This window comes from Dermacentor andersoni, chromosome 8 (assembly GCF_023375885.2).
Source record: "Dermacentor andersoni chromosome 8, qqDerAnde1_hic_scaffold, whole genome shotgun sequence".
NCBI lineage: Eukaryota > Metazoa > Arthropoda > Arachnida > Ixodida > Ixodidae > Dermacentor > Dermacentor andersoni.
This window is the reverse complement of record NC_092821.1, coordinates 63252037-63274863: the sequence shown is the minus strand read 5'-3', so window position 1 is coordinate 63274863 and position 22827 is coordinate 63252037. Positions and strand designations below refer to the sequence as shown.

The window sequence follows — 22827 nt, the reverse complement described above, 5'->3', positions numbered from 1 at the left end:
CGTCGTCCTTGTTGAAGACGAGGAAGCAGTGACGATTCTCCTCTTTCCTTTTTGCCTCACAACTGTCATGTCTCCGCCATCCGACAGATCTTCTTCTGAAGCAGAGTAGTACAGCAAGGTGTCTTCGCTGCCTTTGTCGCTCATCAGGTGATTTCGCTTCCTCGGAGCGCTTGACGCTGTGACGTCGGTCTCCTCCGGACGTCTAGCTGGTTCCGCTTCCAGCGCCAAAGGTGTCGGGAGCGGCACCTCCAAAACACACGCACAAATACTCGTAAAATGAGAGCAGTAGAAAACGGGGTTCCACACAGGAGCCACTTCCTCGTCTTCCCCGAAAATTGGCGAGCCTTCTCGAGAAAGTTATTACACCGCGGACTTGGACGCGAATTCGTACAGCTGACGGACACGTTGTGGCACCTCTAGGCGTGAACACTGCTATAATACAAATCTGAAAGTCCAAGCTGCTGCTTAGCTGCATTGTTCTGCGTGAATGTGCACGTGATTTATTACATGAAATGAATTTTCTCCGGCAGTATGGTGCCATCATCAATCTCAGGTAGTGTTGCATCACTTTCTCTACGACGAAAGCTACGACACGAAATGATTCGTGCCGCCATAAAGCCTGTCTCCGCGTTTCTGACGACCACGTCATGATAGCGCCCCGTTCCAGCGTTATGGTTCGGGTGCTATTTGAGGGGACGAGCAATGGTTAAGTCATAGCAGAAGGCAGCATTTCCCTTTTGTTGACGCTAGGAATTGATGCGGCACGAGGCATCGTACACGTTCGCGATGGCCCGGCTTAGCTATTGCCTACAAACTTAGCCAATGAGCATCGACACCTTTTTCGCGGCACTGCCATCGCCTATGCTGAAGACTTGGAGGAGGACATTGATTGTTTTGCTTCTGAAGGAGCCGACGTCGATGAAGCCTTGCTCGCAGGCATTGACATCAATAGCGACCCGCCGGAGGAAACAAAGAGGGCACCACGGCCACTATTGCTAGAATTCAAGACGTGCTTTGCTCGTCCGTCTAAAGTTAGTAAAATACCAATCACGCAACAAAGAATAATCGCGTACGAAGAGGTACGTCCTATCCACTAGCAGCCGCATCATGTCTTTCAGAAAAAAACATGATCCATTCAAAGCACAAGTAAAGGAAACCATTTACGATGGGGCTATGCAGCCTTCAAGCAGCCGGTGGTCATCAGCAGTCGTACTCGTCAAAAAGAAGGATAGCCTGCTTGGCTTTCGTGTTGATTACCGAAAGCTCAACAACGCCCCAAAAAAGACATTTAGCCGCTACAGCGCATCGATGACTCTCTCGACTGGCTACGGTAAGCTGTGTATTTTTTATCCATTGATGTAAAAAGCGGTTCTTGGCAGATTGAGGTCGCCGAGCGGGACTGTGCAAAAAAAAAAAAAAAAAAAAGACGTCTATTTCACTGCGGATGGTTTTTTCGAGTTCCGGGTGCTTCAGTTCGGTGGCTGCTCTGTTCCACAAATATTAAAGCGGATGATGGAATCTTTGCGTGCCGACCTGAAGTGGCAAAGCTGTGTCGCCCGCCTAGATGATCTGCTCGTTTTTCAGCCAGATTTTCCGCGCGTCTATTCCGTCTACGTCAAGTATTTGAGGCAATCCGATCGGTTAAACTTACGCTAAAGCCTCAAAGATGCCTTAGCGCAAGCTGTTGGGCCAGCTGTTGCATGATGAACTTGAAAAATGGGGTACCAGCGAAACACAATGGACGCGCACACAAGGAAAAGAGTTACACACGGACGGACCAGCATCCGCCCGAGTCTAACGTCTTTCACTTACGTGCGCGTCCCTTTGTGCTTCGCTGGTACCCCTTTTTCAAGTTCAAGGATGCGGCTTCGCCTACTAAGAGCTCCGGTTTAACGCTCATATCATGAGCGTGGAAGGTGTCCATCCCGCCCCTGCCGATAAGAAAATTCTCCGACATTTCCTGGGTCTGGGTGCGTACTACGGGTAAGTAATTTTTCAAAGATTGCTGGACCACTTAGTCGTCTCGCAAGAGACAATGTACCGTTCATTTGCAACGTTGTACAAGGAGCAGTCTTTACCGAGCTCCGACACCACCTGATGTCGCCGGCCTTTCTTGGACACGTTGACGAATAGGCAGAGACTGAAATTTATGCAGACGCCAGTAAGATTGGTCTGGACGCGGTACTCGTGCAACGTCAGGAGGGCGTTGAAAGGGTTATCGCTTCCGCAAGTCGCACTCTGTCGCGCCTAGAGTCCAACTACACCACTAGAGAGAAAGTGTGCCTTGTCGTCGTGTGCACCCTTGGAAAGTTTCGACCTTACGTTTACGGCCGCCCATTCAAGATCGTCACAGATCACCACTGGTTGTGCTGGCGCACAAAATTAGGGGATCCTTCCGGTCGAATGGCACGGTGGAGCCTACGCCTTCATAAATACAACGTAACCATCGCGCACAAGTCTGTGCGCACACACAAAGCCGCAGACACACTGTCGCACGCGCCTCTCGAACCTAATTATTAAGAGAGTGAGGACGGCAGCTGTTTCCTTTAGACTGTAAGCGTGACAGGTTTGTCCTTACAACAGCGCGCAGGTGAGGAATTACGGTCTGTTCTCGAACTCGCAACGCCTCTCTGCCCCGGCAAATATCTCGTGGACTGTCGTCAGATTGTTTACGACAAGGCGTAGTGTATAAGAAGAACTCTGTTGCCAGCAAAGAAAACATCACTTTTGATTGTGTCAGCAGAGCTTGATGACAAAATTATGTTCGCGGGCCGCGACGACCCTCTATCTGGCCCCCAAGGCTGCACCAGAACCCTTGCGAGAGTGCGAAAATTGTACTATAGGCCAAAGGTTGCCACACGTGTTAAGCGCTATGTCCAAGCCTGTCGTCAGCGCTAGCGCCGAACGCCCCCAGCTGTGAAACCTGTAGGATTACTGAAACCCAGGATTACTGAAATTTTGGCATTCACCCACGTCGAAGACCAATTGACCAAGTCGGCATGGCTCTCTTGGGCCCGTTCACTCTGTTATCTTTGGGAAACGAGCGGATAATCATCGCCACAGCTATTTAACGCGCCATGCTGAAGAAAGGCTTTCCCTCGAAGCACAACTTCCGAGGTTGCGCACCTTTCTGTGGAGAACGCTGTACTGTGACAGGCCGCACCATCGTATGCTATTCGAGACCAAGGAACGCCATTTGTGGCACGGCTTATTCAATACTTTTATGCGAAGCATATTACTAGAGCTCAACCCAGCTCCTCAGGCGCGGCGGTGTCGCCTTCAATACCACGTGACACCGTGACGTCACGACAGAGGAGAAACGGGGCTCCAACTCGCGCCGTCGCCCGCGACGTCGCGGCGGTATATAAGCAGCTGCGCTTTTTCTAGGTGGCTTTGGCTCAACTCTTGCAAGATGGGCTGGGTGGGAATCGAACCAGGGTCTCCGGAGTGCGAGACGGAGACGCTACCACTGAGCCACGAGTACTTTTTTTTTTCTTTAATGCCTGACTTTGACAAAGAAACAACAGCAATAGCAATACACAAAACAAGACATAAAACATACAATGAACACGTAGTATTGACATAAACAGCCTGGTAGGGGGCTGGCAACGCCACATTAAAATTCATTTAGAGCCATCAATGGCTCCACCCTTGACAGCCACTCGGGGGTATCGCCACCGGCCTTCAATATCTCAACAAACCGATGCACAGTTTCACGGAAATAAATTCGCGTAGGTCGTGCGTCGGGATCACAGTAGTATCCTGCCATTCGAGAGCGCCAAATACTGTGGAGGCCAATTAACATTATTAAATCAAACGGAAAACCATCCTCGTTAGTAATGGGTAGATACCGTATTCCATGAGGGTCGAGGGGGAATTGTTTCTTTAACGTTCTTTGTAGTACGTCCCAAAAAAATACCCCTCCCCAACAATGAGGAAAAACGTGATCTATCGTTTCTGGTTGTTTGCAGATAAGGCAGTGAGATCCCCATGGAAGAAATAAGCCCTTTTCCTGTAAAAACATTTTTACTGGCAACGTTCCAGTGTGTAACGTAAAAAAAAAGGTTTTAACCCCTGGCGCAACTTGCATTTCTTTTACTCTCTTTAACACATCCCTACCAGGGCCTCCACTGTACAAGGCTCTGTACATTGGCTCCGGCAGAACAACGTCGCACAAATCCTTGTACAATTTTTTCTTTTTGACAGTAGATAAATATTCATTTGAAAACCTCGTTGCAAGGAATCGTACACTTGCGACAACTTCTCTAAAATATCCAAAAATGCCTCCCGTGAGTGTTTCGGTTGAAACAACAGTCTGGCAACGCGCGCCCGAGCCTTACTTGGCATGCGGTGCGCAAGAAAGGATCGCTGACGTCGCGAAGGAAAAGAAACCTGTTGAGAATCTGCCGCAAAAAAAAGGTGTCCCAGGCCCAATCCACCATTCTTGACTCCTCTGAACAAATTTGTTCGGCTGCACCTTTCCCATTGCGCATCCCACACGAAAATGGCGAAAATTCGATGCAGCTTCTGTACATTGAGCCTTGCACAATGTAACACCTGCATTACATACCACAGCCTACTAATAAAGAACAGATTGCACACGGTGGCTCTAGCAAAAATCGATAAGTTCGTTCCTTTCCACCTTTCCGCCTTTCCACGTGTATCATGCGTCTGCGCTGTCCAATATGTCGCGCTATCACGGTAGCATTCTAAAGGTACTCCCAAATACTTCGTTGGGGTCGTAACCCAGGACACGTTTGCAAAGCGGTCGGGCGTAGATTGCCATTCTCCGTGCCAGAGCCCTAGTGATTTTGCTAAGTTCACTCTGCTGCCTGTGACTTGGCAAAAGTTCTCTACACATTTAATAGCCTCAGTTACACCTTCCCTACTGGTTGAAAAAACCGCCACATCATCCGCATATGCCAACAGCTTGACTTCCGCTCCTTGCAACCGAAAGCCGGGAATTGTCTGTTTTTTCACGATGTTTAAGCACATCGCCTCTATGTATATGCAAAACAAAAGAGGGCCGAGGGGACAACCCTGGCGTACCGACCGCTGCACGCTAATTGGGGCCCCCAGACTCTGGTTAACGATCAATCTCGTCGTGCAGTTCCGATACGCCAGGGCGACACCCTCGCGAATAACAGAACCAACGTTAACATGGTCTAGTATGCAAAGCAAAATTTCATGCGCGACACAGTCGAAAGCTTTTTCAAGGTCTAGTTGCAAGATGGCCACGCGGCTACTTGTAATATCGCAGCACTCCAGCGCGCATCTTGCTGTGTGAATATTAGTCGTAATAGATCGTCCCTTAATCCCGCACGTTTGATGCGGTCCAACGATTTCCTGGATTACGGACTGTAAGCTTCGCGCTAAAACTTTCATATAAATTTTGTAACCCACATTTGTGAGTGCGATTGGCCTGTACGCTGTTACTTGTCGTAACTTCTCTGCTTCGTCAGTTTTGGAGATTAAGACAGTATGTGATCTAGCATAAGACGGAGGCAATTCGTTAATTTCGTAAGCTTCATTAAACACTACCGTCAATATTGGCGCGATTCCACGCTTAAAAGCTTTGTAAAACGCCGCGCTTAACCCGTCCGGTCCTGGGGATTTACCAGGATTTAAATTGTCCATCGCCGTTTCTACCTCTGATTCGGTTATTGGCAGCTCTAACCTATCCTTCTGCTCATCGTTGAGTCGCGGCAGTGCCCCAAGGAACTTATCCTTAAACGTGTTCGTGTTGGCAACATGTAAAGCGAACAACGCCTGATAGTACTGAAAAAATGCACGCTTAATATGTTCGTTATCATACGATAAGACGCCTCCCCATTCTATTTTGTCTATGTGATTTCGACGAGCGTGGGCTTTTTCAATTGCGAGCGCTCGTTTAGACGGCGTCTCCCCAGCAGCTACATGTTCCGCTCTCGCCCGGACCAGCGCACCACGATAACGCTCCTCTTCTATCACTTCAACTTTTTGTTTCGTTTTCCTAATGTCATCGATCCATTTACCAGGCGCTTCGCATTCTTTCTCGAGCAGTTTTACAAGCATAGACCTTAGATTACGTTCATTTAGTTTCTCTTCGTACGCCATAGAACAAGACCACTCTATTGCTTTTATTTTAAGATGTTCCTTACAAAGCTCCCACTGTTGCCATGTTTTCAGTTCTTTATTCGGCTCTATTTTGCCGATTTCTTCAATTACCGCACGGTTGAAAGCATCGTCTTTAATCAGCTTGTTATTTATCTTCCACAGTTCCCAGCTAAAAGCACTGCCACGTTTTTGTGCCCCAATCCCGCACTCTACTAAACAGTGGTCTGAGAAAGACACCGGCACTACTTGATAACTGTTGCATTTTGGAATCACGTCCAGCGCTACATAAATGCGGTCCAGACGGGCATGACTTGCACGCTGGAAATGTGTGTACTTCACACCACCCGCGCCTTGTATACACTCCGCCACATCCTCAAGGTTCCATTTGTGTATGATTTGCGACAGTACCTCAGTACTTGCGTCCCTGAACCCCCGATCACTAGTCTTATCGCAAGCACTCAGGACGCAGTTGAAGTCGCCCATGATATTCAGCTGTTTATCGAAACTGAGACGCTGCTCAACGCTTCTAAAGAAATCGACCCTTTCATCCACAACATTTGGTGCGTACAAACATAAAACCCGCCATTCTGTATCGCTGAGTGTGAAATCGACAGCAACACACCGACCTGACAAGCACGAGAAATCAGCATGCACGACCAAAGCCGGCAACTTCTTAATAAAAAGGACACAACCAGCAGATGTGCCGATGGCATGGCTTACAATAGCATAGAATCTAGACGTGAAACGTCGCACCATGCTCCCGGTCTCTTCCTCACCGTCAACTTTTGTTTCCTGCACGGCCAATATATCAATGTCGCGCTCCGTTAAAAGCCGATACACCTGACTTTGCTTACAATAGCATAGAATCTAGACGTGAAACGTCGCACCATGCTCCCGGTCTCTTCCTCACCGTCAACTTTTGTTTCCTGCACGGCCAATATATCAATGTCGCGCTCCGTTAAAAGCCAATACACCTGACTTTGCTTTTTCTTTCCTGCCAAGCCCCTGACATTAAGTGTAGCTACCCTCAACGGTGATGCAGGAGCCATTTTCGCAAGGAAGTGAAAAGGCCGAGAGCATGGTGCTTACCCTCCGCGTCTAGCGCATGGCTAGACGCCATCGTTGATGCCGGAGCCACCCTGTGCAGGCTCCGAAACTTGCAGCGTAGGTGCTGTATCGCCAGTTCGCCTCTCAGACGAAATGTTAGGTCGCTGCCGGAGACTGGCCCGCCTGGCTTGAGTTGTTTTCGCAGGCGGCTCCTCGATGCTGGTGGCTGCCACCTTATCCCCTTCGTTGCCGGTGTGGCCATAAGGGCGCTTGGCTGGCGCGGAGACGCTGACTGCGCGGCCACCGCTCAGGTCCGCGTTCGGCGAGCTGTTCCCTGGTTCGCCGACCTTGGGTGCCGGAACGCTCTTCCCATTCTCTGACGCCTTCGCCCGAGACGCAGGCAATTTCTTCTCTTCGGGGTGCGTCTCTCCGTTGCTTGACTTGGTTGTGTCACCTCTGGCAGGCAATTCCTTCTCATCGGGGTGCGTCTCTCCGTTGCTAGACGTGCTTGTGTCACCACTGGCAAGCCCCGACGGGTCGGTCATTCCTGCTGGCTTGCCCAATTCCTCGGCTCCTTTCGCTGCCTCTTCCGCCTCGTCGACGTCCATCAGCAGCTCCGTCGACTTGTCTTGCGATGCCGGCTCCGTAGCCACCGCATATGTGCGGACGCAATCGCTGTCGACGTGACCATAGCGTCTGCATTTTGAGCACCGTGGCACCTTGCATTCACGTCGAACGTGGCCCGTTCCACGGCAGCGTAGGCACTGCATAGGCCGCCCAGGCGCCACCACAAGGGCCAACTCTCCTGCAACGCGTAGCTGGTCAGGTAGATCATCGACCTTCAAACCGGGTTTCAGCTTCAGGAGCACGGTCCTCGTTGTGGACACTTTCTCCTTGACGCCTGAGACACGCCAACGCTCCCGGGTCACTTCGAATACGTTGCCGTAAGCAGCGAGAGCCGTCCGAATGTCGTCGTCCGCCACGCCGTGCAACATCCAGTGCAGCCGTAGTTTCACCTGTTGGTCATCTGGATCGAAGATAATGCAGCGGCGTCCTTTTACTTCCAGTTCCTTGAGAGCGGCCAGCTTCTTAGTTGCTTCGATGCTGTTGAGAGTCACCGCCCAAACATGGTTGATTTGGTACGCCCCCAACGCCACCACGTCGGGAAGCGCACCAGCGTTGGCTAGGGCGTCGCGGAAATCCTCAACCCTGTAGGGCCTAACTCGTACGTCGCCGTGCAAAAAAACGGTGTTAACCACAACACGTCCGGTGGGCAATGTAGGCAAAATGATCTCGTAGTCCTGACCGTCATTGTCTTCAATCCTGTTTCCGCGGCTTGCAGAGGCCGCTGTCGCCGCTCCGCTGGAGCACATGATTCCGCGTCCGCACCGAACGGTAGCCGGAAGAAGAATGACTGAGCCACGAGTACGATGCTTCGAAGCGGTACAAAAGCGCCTCTAGTGAATGCGGTGTTGCCTTAGAAACGAGCTGTTTCTAAGGCTCAGGCGTGCGTCGCTTGCTCAGGCGCACATTTCGTTGCCGCGCCGAACGCTGCGTTGCTCGACGCTCACCGCGTCCAATGCGGGGCGCGTAGTCGCTGCGCCGTAGCCCATTGTCTTACACCCCTTGGCGGGTCGACGGGAACGCTGTCGCGTTCCACTCTTGAAGGCGAAGCAGAGTAACGCATGAGTTGTTTCTTCTACTAGCCGAACCAAATATAGCCAAGCAACAGCAGTTCACCAACAACTAAAATAAAGGCTAGTATGCTTCGCATCCTGGGCTTAACCTTAGCTAAGCCACAGCCATTTTTTCCAATTAAGTTTCACGACTCATCGAAAGCCAACTGCGTGTGACCCACAGACGAATGGCCTGACTGAAAGGCTCAACAAAACCATGACTGACATGCTGTCTATGTGTGTAGACGTACAGCACAAAATGTGGGATAAAGCACTTCCATAGTTTAATTTTGGGTACAACACCTTTACGCAAGCGACAACATGCTTCACACCGTTATAGTTTGTTTATGCTTGTGAAGTTGTGACAATGCTTGAAGCAATGCTCCCATGCGCCAACTTTTATAACCTTGACAAAGACGCCGAGATCTTAGTGCAGCGCGCCAAAGGAGCACGCCAACTGCGTCGCATGAACCTAAAGAACCAACAGTGCATCCACACACGACAGAACCTCCGCCTTCGACAAATCGAGTGCTGTCCAGGAAATCGGGTTTTAGTTTGGACCCCTGTCCGCTTCAAATGCCTATCCTGGAAACTTTTCACCCAGTACTTCGGCCTTTAAAAAGTATTGCGTCGAGTGATCGACATCAATTATGAAGTTCTTCCTGGCGGAAGCAAACCAGCCCGACGTCGATAAACACTATCCGAGAGTGTACATGTCGTGCGGCTGAAGCCGTACCGCACTTCATAACCCCCAAAGTTTTTGGACCATGTAGTTCTTTTTGCTTTATTTTTGTTTTCCTAGAGACCCTACCGGTCGTTCTAAAAGTACGCGTCAGCAAGCGTTTGTGTTGTGCATGTGTCTGCGCGTCTACTTATACGCGCACAGTGTAGTGCGGGCGCTTCTTTTAGCAGCCGATCGATGATGTTTTGAGTGGAGGGAATAATGCCACCTTGCAACAGGCGTATCTGAATTGCGAAGCAGGCGAAAACGCTTCTGTCCACGCTCTGGCCATGTACCGGCACCTCTTTTAACGGATGCCAGTGAAGAATCAGACGAAGACCCATTGATCCAGGCACGGGCGCTTGAGTTTTTTGTCTGCTCGGTTGACGGTTAGAGACTCGGGCTCTACGCTTGAACTAAATGTGGCCTGGTTTCTTGCAACTTGACAATAGGTATTTATCTAGGTAGACGAGCAGAGAGAGAGAGAGAGACAGACAGACAGACAGACAGACAGACAGACAGACAGACAGACAGACAGACAGACAGACAGACAGACAGATAGATAGATGATAGATAGATAGATAGATAGATAGATAGATAGATAGATAGATAGATAGATAGATAGATAGATAGATAGATAGATAGACAGACAGACAGACAGACAGACAGACAGACAGACAGACAGACAGACAGACAGACAGACAGACAGACAGACAGACAGACAGACAGACAGACAGACAGACAGACAGATAGATAGATAGATAGATAGATAGATAGATAGATAGATAGATAGATAGATAGATAGATAGATAGATAGATAGATAGATAGATAGATAGATAGATAGATAGATAGATAGATAGATAGATAGGTTGGCTGTAAGTAATAATGAAGACTGAGACTCGTAACCGCTGAAGCAAGCAAAGAACGGCATTCGTATTAAAATAAATGTTTCAGTAACTTGTCTTGGACGTTCAGACACTCATTGCAAGTGTCTTTTTTAGTTGTCAGAGCGTATCGGCTCCCATCTCTCGCAAGAAATCGTAAGCCAGAAATGCCATGTTAGTGGTTCTTTATTCAAAACACTTAAATGTAACTACGGAGCGTGTATAGGATTCTCAGCAAAGAGACATCCTGCCTAACTGTATCACCACGTTATACTGCACAAGATCATTTAAATGTGCTTTGAATCGGTCACGATTTTGTATTTTTCTTCGTTTACAGCACTCTGGTCGCCGCCCTCATGACTGACTTAATAGCACCAATTCAATCTTTTCGCATTACGATTTATAAATGATTAAATAAAGTTGAATCACCAGCTCGTTCTTGTTTTTCCGTTAATCGTTCTGTTCCTACTGCGGTTAAAGTTTTCAGTTTAAACAGTTTGCTTGGCAATGGAAGCCACTCAGTTTCGACTTTGCCAAATCACAGTGTAAATTCAGGAATACTGCAAACGTTCTTGCCTATTTACCAGCTTGCCCCAGATGGTAATTGTTCTCTTACAGTGAATATTTTTCAGGATACTAAAGACCATCATGTGTGACTAAATATTATATAAAAGGAAATGCAGTTTGCACATTCTAGGCTGTTCGTAAAACACACGAAAATAATTTTGTATTGCTTCCAATTAAAATTTATAGGAAGAAAACTTGTGATATATCCGGTTGATCACCATAACAATATGAATGATTCATCAGGAGAAAGCACTTCCGCAAAGGCACATCACGCTAAGCTTCAAAGTACAATCATTACTATCATGTTTACGAACAAGTAAACCGTGATTCATGTTACATTCATACCTTGGCGCCGTGACACGTGCTAGGTGGAATTCTGCGCAAACAGGGAAAATATATTTGGAATAGCTCACTTCGATGACAATCTGTGCAAGCGTGGCTGGGGGTTTGATTTTGTAACGAAGATGAGCTCAGAATTTTTTCTAGTGACAAGTACGCTATAGGTAAACTATAACATTATAATCTAGGTAATCAGCAGAAGAAGAGGCCTGTATCAATGCCGTAATCAACAGAACTTGTACGATGGAAGCCTGAACAGTTTGCAGTTAGTGGTTACTATTCAAAGCACAGAAGTAACTTTGCGTTGCTTGCTACAATGTGTTTCCCACTGCTAGCGTTCTATGCTGCGAAAGAATCTCATTTTTTAAATGATGGGTAAGCATCAAACTGTCGCTGCCTTCAAATTCGCCATTTAGTCAATGGGCCCCATGGTGCTAAGAATATGGTGATTAAATAAGTTGTGATAATTATACGTATGACGCTCATGGTAATAGCGACAAACTATATCCGCCTTGCCTAGAAACTTCCCTGAAAAAATTACCGGCTAGTACGATACTCCGTAATTCAATATTTCAGCGCAGCTCTATACGCGTTTTCATTTCGCCATATATTAGCTGGCTCGGACAACCCGTCCCGTGCTTCACGTTGCAAACGGTGCGAAGTGTTGTGCGACTGCCTCGCTTATCGGGAGACCACCAGAGACAGCGCGTGTGTTTTGCGTGGGCGAGATTCACAGGAGCCGCCACAGAGAGACCTCCGCTCATGCAGCACTTTGTTTCCATATATGGTATCGGTGGCATCATTTGCTGGCGACTACGCATGCTACTCGGGTGCCTTCTCGTAGCGACCATCACCGCAGAGCCCGTCTTGGGCGGTATTATTCTCACACTTTCGCCATACCCTTCTCTTACCCTTCCTCCTCGCACTGTCTTCCCTATCGCCGTCTTTCATCCGCTGCTGCGCTTCGCGTTCGTTCTTTAGTCCTTCACTGTGCTAGTGCGCTCGGTTACGCCGAGGGACGACGCCAAGGGGCCGCACCAACGCGAAACGCAGGAACGGGCGCCTAGGAGCTGCGCTCTAAAAGGCGAGCTTCGCTGCTCTCATTACTTTATAAAAATATAAAAAATACCCTGCATATACAGCGCCATGCATGCTAGCACTTCGCTCCTCGAAGTGTGCTCCAGAACAAAACTTTGCACTGTGGTGAGCGTGGTTTAAATCACGGATTCGGGACCTGTAAGGTGCAATCTAATGCCTAGCATATTTTTTTTTCGCATTCACGATATACTAGGCAATTATTTTTTTTCGCAATTTTATTCTGTTCAATTTTTTCATCACAGCAATCATCACGACGTCGTGTATAAGTACATAGGTGGGGAAAAGAAGTAGAGGAGGGCGGTCTGGTCGTACGGTACCCTGTGCAGGCAAGTGGCGTTCCCCAAGGTGAGAATATTTGGGTACGGCTGCCATACAGTAACAATCGCCGATTGAAATAGAACCCTACGAGCGGGAGAACTTGCAGGTACTTTTCTAATTGTACTAATACCCACTTGGTGGAGACTGGTGAGATTCGCGCCACGTAATTTCGGCGTTTCCGAAGGCTACTTTTAGTGTAAGATATGCAAACATTAATCAGTACTTTTGTATGCAACGTAAAAAGGTTCTTCTAAATGTTTGTAGGCTGAAATGCCGAACTTGATCCCCAATGGCACTCATTGCCATCGAAGTCGGCTACTCCATATAGGTGCTACTTTATGCTTGTGCGGAACCTCGCCAACAACATTAAATACTTTAAGTAGGCAAAACAGCATTAAGGTATTATAAGGCCATAGGGACATGGCCGAGCATGCTTTCCGAATTATGCAGAAGCACGACATTTCCTGTGACACCATACAGGCAACCAATTTTTACTAGTGCTTTGCACAGTCGTATAATTAAGACAGTTGCTGAAGGTAAGACGATCGTCTCTCTTCAACTTTTTTTCCGGCACTTTAGATGAATACGGCAGTGTTTTAATGCCCAGCATTCTTTGGATTGTTGCCTGGGGTCGATTTTTGCCCTGTCCAGTTCGTCCTCAAACAACCCGTAGCGCCATGTAAGCTTGAATAGGTGAATTTCGGGGATACAAAGGCTTCTGTACGCTGTCACCTGCTTGTGGGTACACAAACCTCGAACGCGGTATTTTGTCTGAGAACATGCACCGGCCGAGATGTTCCCAAAGGCAAAGCTATAAGAATTTTCTCTACACCCGACCGGTGCACTCGACCATGAGGGACATGTGTCGCATCATAGGCGGGGAAACAATTTCTGGCGAGTTCATTCCTTGTATTACTTTGAATATTAAAGATACGTGACTATGTCGTGCTCTGTCAAACAGCTCAGTGACGAGGAACGGACACGTGAGAATGCAGCGAGAGAACGTATAGAAACGGCAGCCCTTACGGAGGCGCTGTTTCACACAGGCGAGAGCGTGCTTGGTTAAGGTACGTGCTTGGTTAAGGTACGTGCTTGGTTAAGGTATGTGAGCAAAACTGAAGCAGTGGGTGCGTTGCCACTACGACAACACATACAAGTTTCTGGAGAGGACTCGTTCGAAAGCAGGCCAGGGCTCAAAAGGAAGGAGTGTAAGGTGTGATATTTCTCGAGAAATCGCCAAAGATTAATTTACCAAACACAATATTGGTGGTAAATGGCGGTGAAAACTAGTTTTCTGTGTAGATCCTCATAGTCTGCGTGGTAACATTAAAGTTGCCCAAGTCTTAAAATACGGCATTCTTGCTTTCCAGGCTAGAATATAAGCCTCATAAATAATGATCCCAAAGTATGCTACGCCCTATATGACAATTAACTATCGGGAGTTCCTGTCCCAAATTTTAGGAAAGTACTTCCAACGATTTCGTATTTTACTGCACGCTTCAGGTTAAAATATGTGGGGCATAAGCACGCTGAACCACTAACTACATTATTCTCTCGCGTTAGCGATCCCTCAATGTGTTGCCGTGCTGTCGCAGTCCTCGCAGATAGGCGTGCTCATCACGGCTGCAACAAATGCCTTGTTTGCTTCCATAGCGTTGATGTTCACTATCATAGTAAGGAAAAAAATAGCAGAAACAGTTGACGATGATTATCAATCAAGCAAATGGCGAAAAAGAAGGAACGAACAATTGGATAAACGAGTGAGACTGGGGTAAACTGTGTGCGGTAGAGTGACTTCTGTGGATCCGGGATCAGCAGAGTTGCTCGTCGTGTCTTAGAGAGACAAAGACATTGCAGTAACAGCGTGCGGTCTTGAAACTCCAGGAAACTTGAAAGTAGAGCTGCAGAAGGCAGTTTCATGATCTGAGATCGGAGGGCGTGGGAACGTGGGTCGGGCAGAGACGACCTTCGCAAGCTCGAGGTTGGGTGAGTGCTAGAGCGACTACGTTATGCCGGACAGTCAGGACAGGGTTCTATGGGGCAATTAGCTGGCCTTCATTGCCACCGCGTGTGTGGTCGGTACAGGGGAAGTTGTAGTCAGCTCTCGGAAAAGCGTGGACGTCACAGTGTCAAAAAAATAAAAAATAAAGAAGAGCTGCGGCTGTCGCCAGCAGAGGTCGCTCTGGATAATACTCATAAGAGGATGTCTAAAATTCGTACTCCGATTCCCGAAGTGGAGTTCGATGAGGACAAGCTCATGGATGCCTGGGAAAAAATATGTTGCGAGAGAAAAGAAAGGGAGGAAGATTTGCGAAGCCTTATCCGGAATGGGCAGATTGTTAGAGGAAAGCCTTGTCATTACGACCTGTGCTTGTCTCGCCATAAATTTGCATACAATATATTCTATAGTGTGGCGCCTTCAACCATGGTCTAGGTGTCGTGCTTGCCCAACTTAACCGTGCTCTACCTCAGTCTAAAACTGGCATCGCGAAAAGAGGCGTTTCAAACCTCGGAGAAATAGTGTTTGCGCATAGAATTGGTGATTCAAAAGCTAGGATGCTATATTGAAGCCACGAAATTCACGACTGAGAACGATCACTGCCCTCTTGCATGGCAGAAACAAATGCCGAAAAAAGAACGGGAGACTGCTGACAGGGCGTTTCATTTTGCAGGAACAGAACTTCAAGACAAAGTACAAGAAAGGCAGCCAGAATAGGAACTCAAGACGAACTGGGCCGGGGGTTATAAGCAATGAACTCGGGGTGTTTTCTTAACGTTTTCTGTACGTATCACCGTCAACGCTAATGAGATGGGCAACTAATTCCTGCCTTGCTGAGAGCTGACCGCGACCAAAAAAAAAACAAAAAAAACCAGAGGGACAGAGAGAAGGGTAGAACTTTGTAAAGTGGTGCAGGCATCAAGCCGTCCGCTAGGCGTGTCGCTCGGGCACGCCGAGCAGAGTGTGTGTGTGCTTGTGTTTTCTTAGGAAAAACGCCGCAGTGACGTGAGTACTGGCACTCCAAGCTGCAGAGGACGCTCAGTCATAACTTCGGAAGGGAACCTTGACGCTTCGGGCAACCTGACAGATGGTCACCCTGAGGTCGAATTTCCTGGAGGCGGAGAATTCTGTTGCATCTCAACAAGGTCAAGGGCATTATTCATGTTTACCATGAGACAACCGCCCCCCCCCCCCCCCTTCATCAGCGCCTATCCAGAAGTCTACGCAGCATTCACGCTGACTCTTGATGGGTCAACGAAAATACCCCTCTACCTGAACCTGACAACCTGAACTAATTGATAAAAAGGGCCAACTTGAATGCTGCCTTGGGAAGGGCTTCGACCTCGGATTCCCAGGATGCTAAATGTTCGGGGGCGAAGGTGCAACATCGGAGGTGGCGTACGGCGGAATGGTGCGACAATATTGGATATTGCAACCGATTCGACGATTGTGATTGGCCGCGGTTCAGTAATCAGGTTCTCTAGTCCTAGGAAAGACGACGATATTGAAAGCAGAGGCTTTCAGTGATTAATCAATCAACTTGTCCAATATTAAAATTAGATTCAAAGTATCAATAAGAAAATTGTACGGCGACACGAAAAACTCCAGATACAGCTCCATTTTTTTCTCTTAATGTGAACTAGAATATCGGTTACCCCAGTTTGCTCTCTGATACAAACCGCACTCTTCCTGTCTCTCAATGTTGCGCCTAAAATTTTTCGTTCATTTCTCCTTGCGTGGTGCTCAACTTGCCCTGGACCTTCCTTGTTAACCTCCACGTTTCTGCCCATTATGTTACCACCGGTAGAATGCAGTGATGGCATGGCATGGCAAGAACTTTATTTTGGTCCAGAGAAACTAGGGCCCAAGGGCAGAAGCCCCCAGGCTAAGTCGGTGGCTCCGCCCACGTAGGCACCGGTAGGCCAAAAGCTTTCCCGATGTCGTGAGCTGTCCGGACGGCCAGGAGTTGATCTTGGAGGACCTCGCTGGATAAGCGCCGACTCCAGTCTTCCTCACTGTTGACATCCGAAGCCCTTTCGTTGGGGCACAGCCAAAACGTATGATCAAATAGACACGGAGTGTGCCCATAACTTTTGCATTCCGCGGGAAAATCCTGGTCAATTTTGCGAAGCACAGAAGGTGTGGGATAAGATTTAGTTTGAATCATTGTTAATGTGACTGCCTGAGCTCGGTTGAGCTTCTGATGGGGGGAGGAAAAAACCTCCTGCCGTCCCTATAGTGTGAGGTGATGTCGTGAAAAGTACTAAGTGGGTCTTTGTAGGAGCCATAGTCATCGTGGAGCAGTTCCTGATCTCATGCTCGGCATGTGAGATCTCGCACAGCAGAGTGAGCTTGATCGTTAGAATTGCAGCCATTGGAGCTGACCGAGTGGCCCTGATGAGCCGGAAACCAGACTAGGTGTGAGCTATCCAGTTGCTCGTAATTATGAGTATTAAGACTGTGTATAAGTAACTTGTGCGCTTCCATTGTGACGAAGCCGGCTTAGTAGTTCCTAGTAGCTGTACAGGAATCGGAGATAAATCGTGGAGCTTCTCATTGTAATTGCAATAGCTATGCTTGCTTCTTCGGCGGCATGAATTGAGCTCGTTCTTAGTGACGCCACGCTTATTATATTCCGTTCTAGTCGACCACGGCAATAGCGTGGCGGCTGCCTGATTCATAACTAGTTGCATCGACAAAAAGAGCTGAGCTTTGTTGTTGGTGCAGTTTACCCAGAATGCATTTGGCCCTGGCGTCCCTTCTGCCCTTGTTGTGGACAGTACGAATATTTCTAGGTATGGGGTCCGCAAGTAATTGTGTCTCCACCTCCTTGGGTATATTGAACTTAGAGATGTCTCCTCCTCGAGGCAGTATTCCGACTTCTTCTAGAATTTTGCACCCTGGCTTAGTGTTGGAGAGTCTTGCAATTTCTGACATCGAATGCGCCTCCATGAGCTCATCTATAGTATTATGAAGCCCTAATGCGTTGAGGAGTTCGGTACTTGTTCCGTGCTGGCGTCCCAGAGATCTTTCGAGTCCGGAGCGTATAAGTGTGTTTAGTTGGAATTTAATTAGCTTGAGCGATGGCATGGAACACTCTTGTACACTTTCCTTTGGTTAAGGTTTGAAGGTATACGCTGTAAAACCCGCCGTCAAAATTCACTAGCGTGCCATTTACTTTTATTGTGATAGCAATTACATGGACACTCCAGGCGCATTTGTTCCGTGGGCGTCGCCGTCGCCATGAAGTTTCCTATAAAGCAGAGCTGACATCTGTGCCAGTTGGTACCTAGTCGAAGGAAAAAAAACACTCACAAAAGACAAAGGGAAAGAATAGATGTTCACACTACAAGGACTGGACTATCAACTGAGCTTTATTAGAAACGGCATAGTCCCAGCAAGGCCAAAAGAGCATGCGCAACAGCAGCATCACTAATCGCAGAGCATTGAAAAGACAAGATATCGCATCTATCGGGACCAAACTAAAAAGGCAAATTCTTTTTCAAGTAAGCGCACCGAGGTCGTGCTGATGCAGTCGTTAATAAATGCCCTGATGTAGTACGCTTCCAGGATTTCTCGCTCTTATTTGCCCTTGCCTCTACTAAGAATCGCTATATTGCTGAACAATGGGTAACAACCGCATTCATTGTAATGGCGAGGCAAGTTTGCACAGTCATCGGACCTCACGGAGGAGTGGTGCTCGCGCAACCGGTCATTAATACATGGACCGATTTGGCCTATGTAAACTCATTCGCATGTGAGAAGCAAATTTTACGGCACCCATGGGACTATGCCGTTTGTACATCATATTGACCACAAATAAAGACAGGGACAGCAGAAAAGAACACAGAAACTCGGCAAAGGGCTTTCTTTTACTCACGAACTTCCACTCGACAATTGCCTGCGTTTTTTAGACCTATGCATTTCCTTTGCTAAAGGCCACGCGTGTTGGGAGTACTTTCCTCGGGCACAGAAGGGATTGGTGCCATATGACTTCTCCCAGTCAAAGGTTGTAAAACGAGGAGTAGCGATGCTCTGAAGATGGCTCTCCGCAAGTCGTGTGTGCACAAGATGCAGCTTGCCTTTGACAATAAAATTTCCCGTCTTAAGAAGGCAGGGTTCCCTGATTCGATGGTAACGCCAGTGGTGGAAACCCTCCTGCAGAAAGTGAAATGATCTAGGAGCAAAGCAAGGGTGAGGACGACTACTATGGCCGGAAGACCTGAAGTGGTACCATATATTCACAGGGTCACTCACAACCTAAGGAAGGTGGCAGGAAGGTTTGGAGTCTCCCTTGTCTTTTCAGCCCCTTTTAGGCTGGCGGTGGCTCAGTTCTCGCACCACCCGTGATTCTAAAAAAAGGCAAGGCTGTGGCCAGAACTATACCAAACCGTATGCAAAATGCGATGTAGGAGTTGTGTACGAAGTTACTCTGGCGTGTGGCAAGTCCTACATAGGGCAGACAGGCCGGTGCCGGAATGATCGAGCCAGAGAACATGAACAAAAGTTAACGAAAGACGAATTGGTGCACTTGCCTGGGCGCACCGTAATGCCAGCCCCTGCGCACCACTGTGCACCACTTTTCAAGGAGATAAAGATTCTGGGGAGAAGCCAGGACCTGACTACACGCGAACTGGTGGAGACATATCGAATAAAAAAGAAAGGCAAGGTGTGTGTTAGAGACACTTCTATTAGGTTGTTTCAATCGGAAATAGATTTTTTGATAATTGGTTGCCCCGCTAGGCTGATGAGTGTCCTTGTTCGCTACGTTCTGCGCATGTTGTATTTGCCTATGTATGCCCACGGGTTGCCGTGAATAAACCGGTTGAAAGTTACCACCCGTGTCGTTTTTGTGTACTCTTCCGCTGTCACCGTTTTTATTTACGGCCAATATGACATGCAGTAAAGACCAACTAGGCCAAACTGAAGTTCTTGTGATGCCGTTTCCAATAAAGCTCAGGTGATAGTCCAGTCACTCTGGTGTGAACATCTCTTCTGTGTCCGTGTCTTGCCACTGCCTCTAGTCTCGTTTCGTGCTCTAAAAAACCTCTTCTTGTCCTTTGTCTTTCGTGAATGGTTTTTTTCCTTCATCCTTATAAAGGCCAAGGGCGATAAAATTGCCGCCGCGCGTGGTGTAATACATGTGCGAGTTGAAGCTTGCGAGGGTGAGCCGGCGCTCGCGACTCAATCTCGCGCACGCAACGGCGGAAAGCGGGAAGGAAGCGCGTCGCGTTCCGTCGCGCGCAAGGCTTCGAGGGGAGAGTACGTGACCGGTGGGGGGGGGGGGGGGGGGAGTTATGTCCTCCAGGCAGCAGGGTGGCCGCTCGTGCCGGCCGTCTACGAAAAACATATCCGACGCAGCTCAGGGGTTCAGAGGTGCACGCCTACTGGTTCTCACCACAGGCCACTTCCGCTACCATGGCGGCACTCGGGGCCGTGGCCTCCGACGTTGCCTCCGAGCTTTGAGTTTGTTTACGTTGCGACGCTGGCTGCCGCTGCAGAGCCGCGCTGAACGCCATGCAGGAGCGGGCACTGACCCCCTTTTGGTGATAGGAACACGCATACCTTGCATTGTGGCGCACCCGAGGAACGTGAAGCAATATTAAATGCTTCAACAGAGGCTGTGCGACACAGCGCAACGGTGGTGCGCATGCCATTGACAACGCTACGCCTCGCTGCCGAAAGCCGCGTCACTCCGGTTTCAACGAAGCTGAAAGCATTCATGAGGAAAGTGGACACTGCCACAGCGAAAAGGAAGAAGACTGCAGAATGATGGAGCCATGTGATAAGGCCATAACAATAACGATGACACGGCAAATTTTTGTTACGGTTTAAAGTGCACATTTCCGAGACCCCTAGTACAACCAGCTATAACTTACGCCGCAAACGTTACGCGGAGCGTGGACTTGTCTAAAATAATTCGGTGACACACAGAGTTATTGAGATCATGCCAAGCGGAAGGAAAAGCGCGTATATATTTGCAGATGTGCGTCAAATAATCATTCAAGATATGCTTCTAACCATAAGCACTTTCCTGCTGCCGTGCGAGTGGCTCAGCTCTGAACACCATTCCGCGTGGGATATCATTCCCTTATACTCCGTGAGCAACGAGACGATACGCTATCAATAAAGATAAAGTGCGTGGCCAACACGTAATTGCCCCTTCTCTTATTAGAATAAATGTACGCTGCTGTGATTCTAAAGTTAACAAAAAGGAAGAGAACACTAATTTCTTCTGGCTTTAACGGAATGCACCAGTGTGATGCGACGAAGTATACAGCATATTCCAGTGAAGCGTAGTGAGAACTTGCGCTCGTACACAGGCGTTATAAAAGCTGTTAACCTCACTGGACCACGGTTCTCGCCTTTATTATTATCTCATTTCCTCACGTGAGGACTTCACAATAAAGCTTAGTCTATTGCAGTGAAGCGAAGTTAGAATTTACGCGCTTAGTATGTGTAAGCAAAATGTTATAAATACTGGAGACCCCACTGGGCCACGGTTCTCACCTTTATTATTGCCTCAGATGCTCACCTGTGCCGGTATGATTTTGATCTTCGTTTGCTATACAATCTCACCGCAATACATATAAGTATTGGGGAGAAGCTTTTTAAAGCACATTCACCATAATGAAATGCATATAACTCCCCCCGCCTCCCCTTAAAAAAAAAAAAAAAAAAACAAGAATACCTATCAGATCGCAAATGATTCAAGACATCCATGAAATGGAAGCAGCAACACGAGCATTGTCTTCATAAATCATCTCTCATTTTCTAAATATACGAGCATGTCTTGCTTTCACTGACATCGTTTAGACACACACAAGCAAGACGTGATATGAAAAAGTGTGTAGAGGAACCTATGATGCCTTGTAGTTACGACCACAAGTGGATATACTTGACCTACATCCGCCATGCTAACAAGAGATCTCAGAGAAACCTCGTGACAAAACAAAGCAAGTGAAGATGTTATACAATTGATAGTAGCATAAAGTTTCTAGACTTAGCCTTATAACTCCGAGATCTGGCATAGAAGAAACTGTGTACCGACGGGGAAGCAGTCCTTAATTCGCTCTTAAATCTCAAGACATGCTGAAGTAAGCTTGAGTTCATTGTATGTGCAAGCAGAAGTGCAGTAAATGAAAATGCTTTCATCCGAAAGTGTGTTGCGCAGCGTTGTCATCACGAGGAGCAGTGGACTGGCATGTTATTTTCCCATCAACCCTGCATCACGATTTAGAGCGTAAGAATGCCTATTAAATAAAAGCCTGGGGTCACACGAGCACATTTTTGCACTGTAAAAATCGTATCCGTTCGAAATGGCACACAAGTTCATTTTCGGCAACTACAGCACTGTACGGGGGTTTTGAGAAATATTTATTAGCAGAGAGAAGCATGCACCGAAAAAAAGACTAGCCATCCCAAAAGATGGTGAAAAGAGTTAACTGACTGGTAATATAGCTTCAGGTTCTTGAATTATTCCTGATATATACGTGATCCACATAAATGAAAGCTGCCTCATCTTAGTACAGATATTTTTCCAAGTACCAAAAAAAAAGAACGATGAAGAAGGGTCGAGTAACCAACAGGTTGGCTTCTTGATACTGAAGCACTCGGCCAGATGCAATGCCAGAAATCCTTTCTGTATAGCGATACAAATAAGCTTTTTGGCAAAAGCCCCATCACATTGTGCAAGCCTTTTTGTGAATAATTGCCATGTTTCGATTTGAAGCAGTTGCTTGTCAGTTTTTTGCAAGGGATTGTTTTGACAGCGTGATACTATCAAATACAGTGCACGACTTTTGTATAGAAGGCAGCAGGCCCGGACCTCGTCACGCACAAGGCATTCAATAGCCTCGACGAAGGCTCGATTGAGCACCTCAATGAATACTTCAACAAGTGCTGGAGAGCAGGCGCGCTACCAAAGCAGTGGAAGACAGCCAAGACCATCCTCACCCCCAAGCCGGGGAAGCCGCCGGATACGGACAACCTCCGACCCATCTCGCTCACGTCCTGTGTGGGCCAGGTGCTGGAGCACGTCCTGCTCAACACGTGTCAAGACTACCTAGAACTAGAACGGC

The 22827-nt window shown here is 47.9% G+C and overlaps 1 protein-coding gene across 5 annotated transcripts in view; it reads left to right on the top strand.

Annotated features, from left to right (window-relative positions):
• LOC129383544 (uncharacterized) overlaps nt 1-10863 on the top strand; it is a 220587-nt gene extending 209724 nt beyond the window's left edge. For all 5 annotated transcript variants that reach the window (XR_011896011.1, XR_008611424.2, XM_055068133.2 and 2 more), the window contains one exon: nt 10763-10863. Coding sequence is in view for 2 of the 5 variants with exons in the window: in XM_055068133.2 (XP_054924108.1) it covers nt 10763-10789 (27 nt within the window). In the remaining 3 variants the exon portion in view is untranslated. The remainder of the gene's footprint in view (nt 1-10762) is intronic.
• The last annotated feature ends 11964 nt before the right edge of the window (nt 10864-22827 follow it).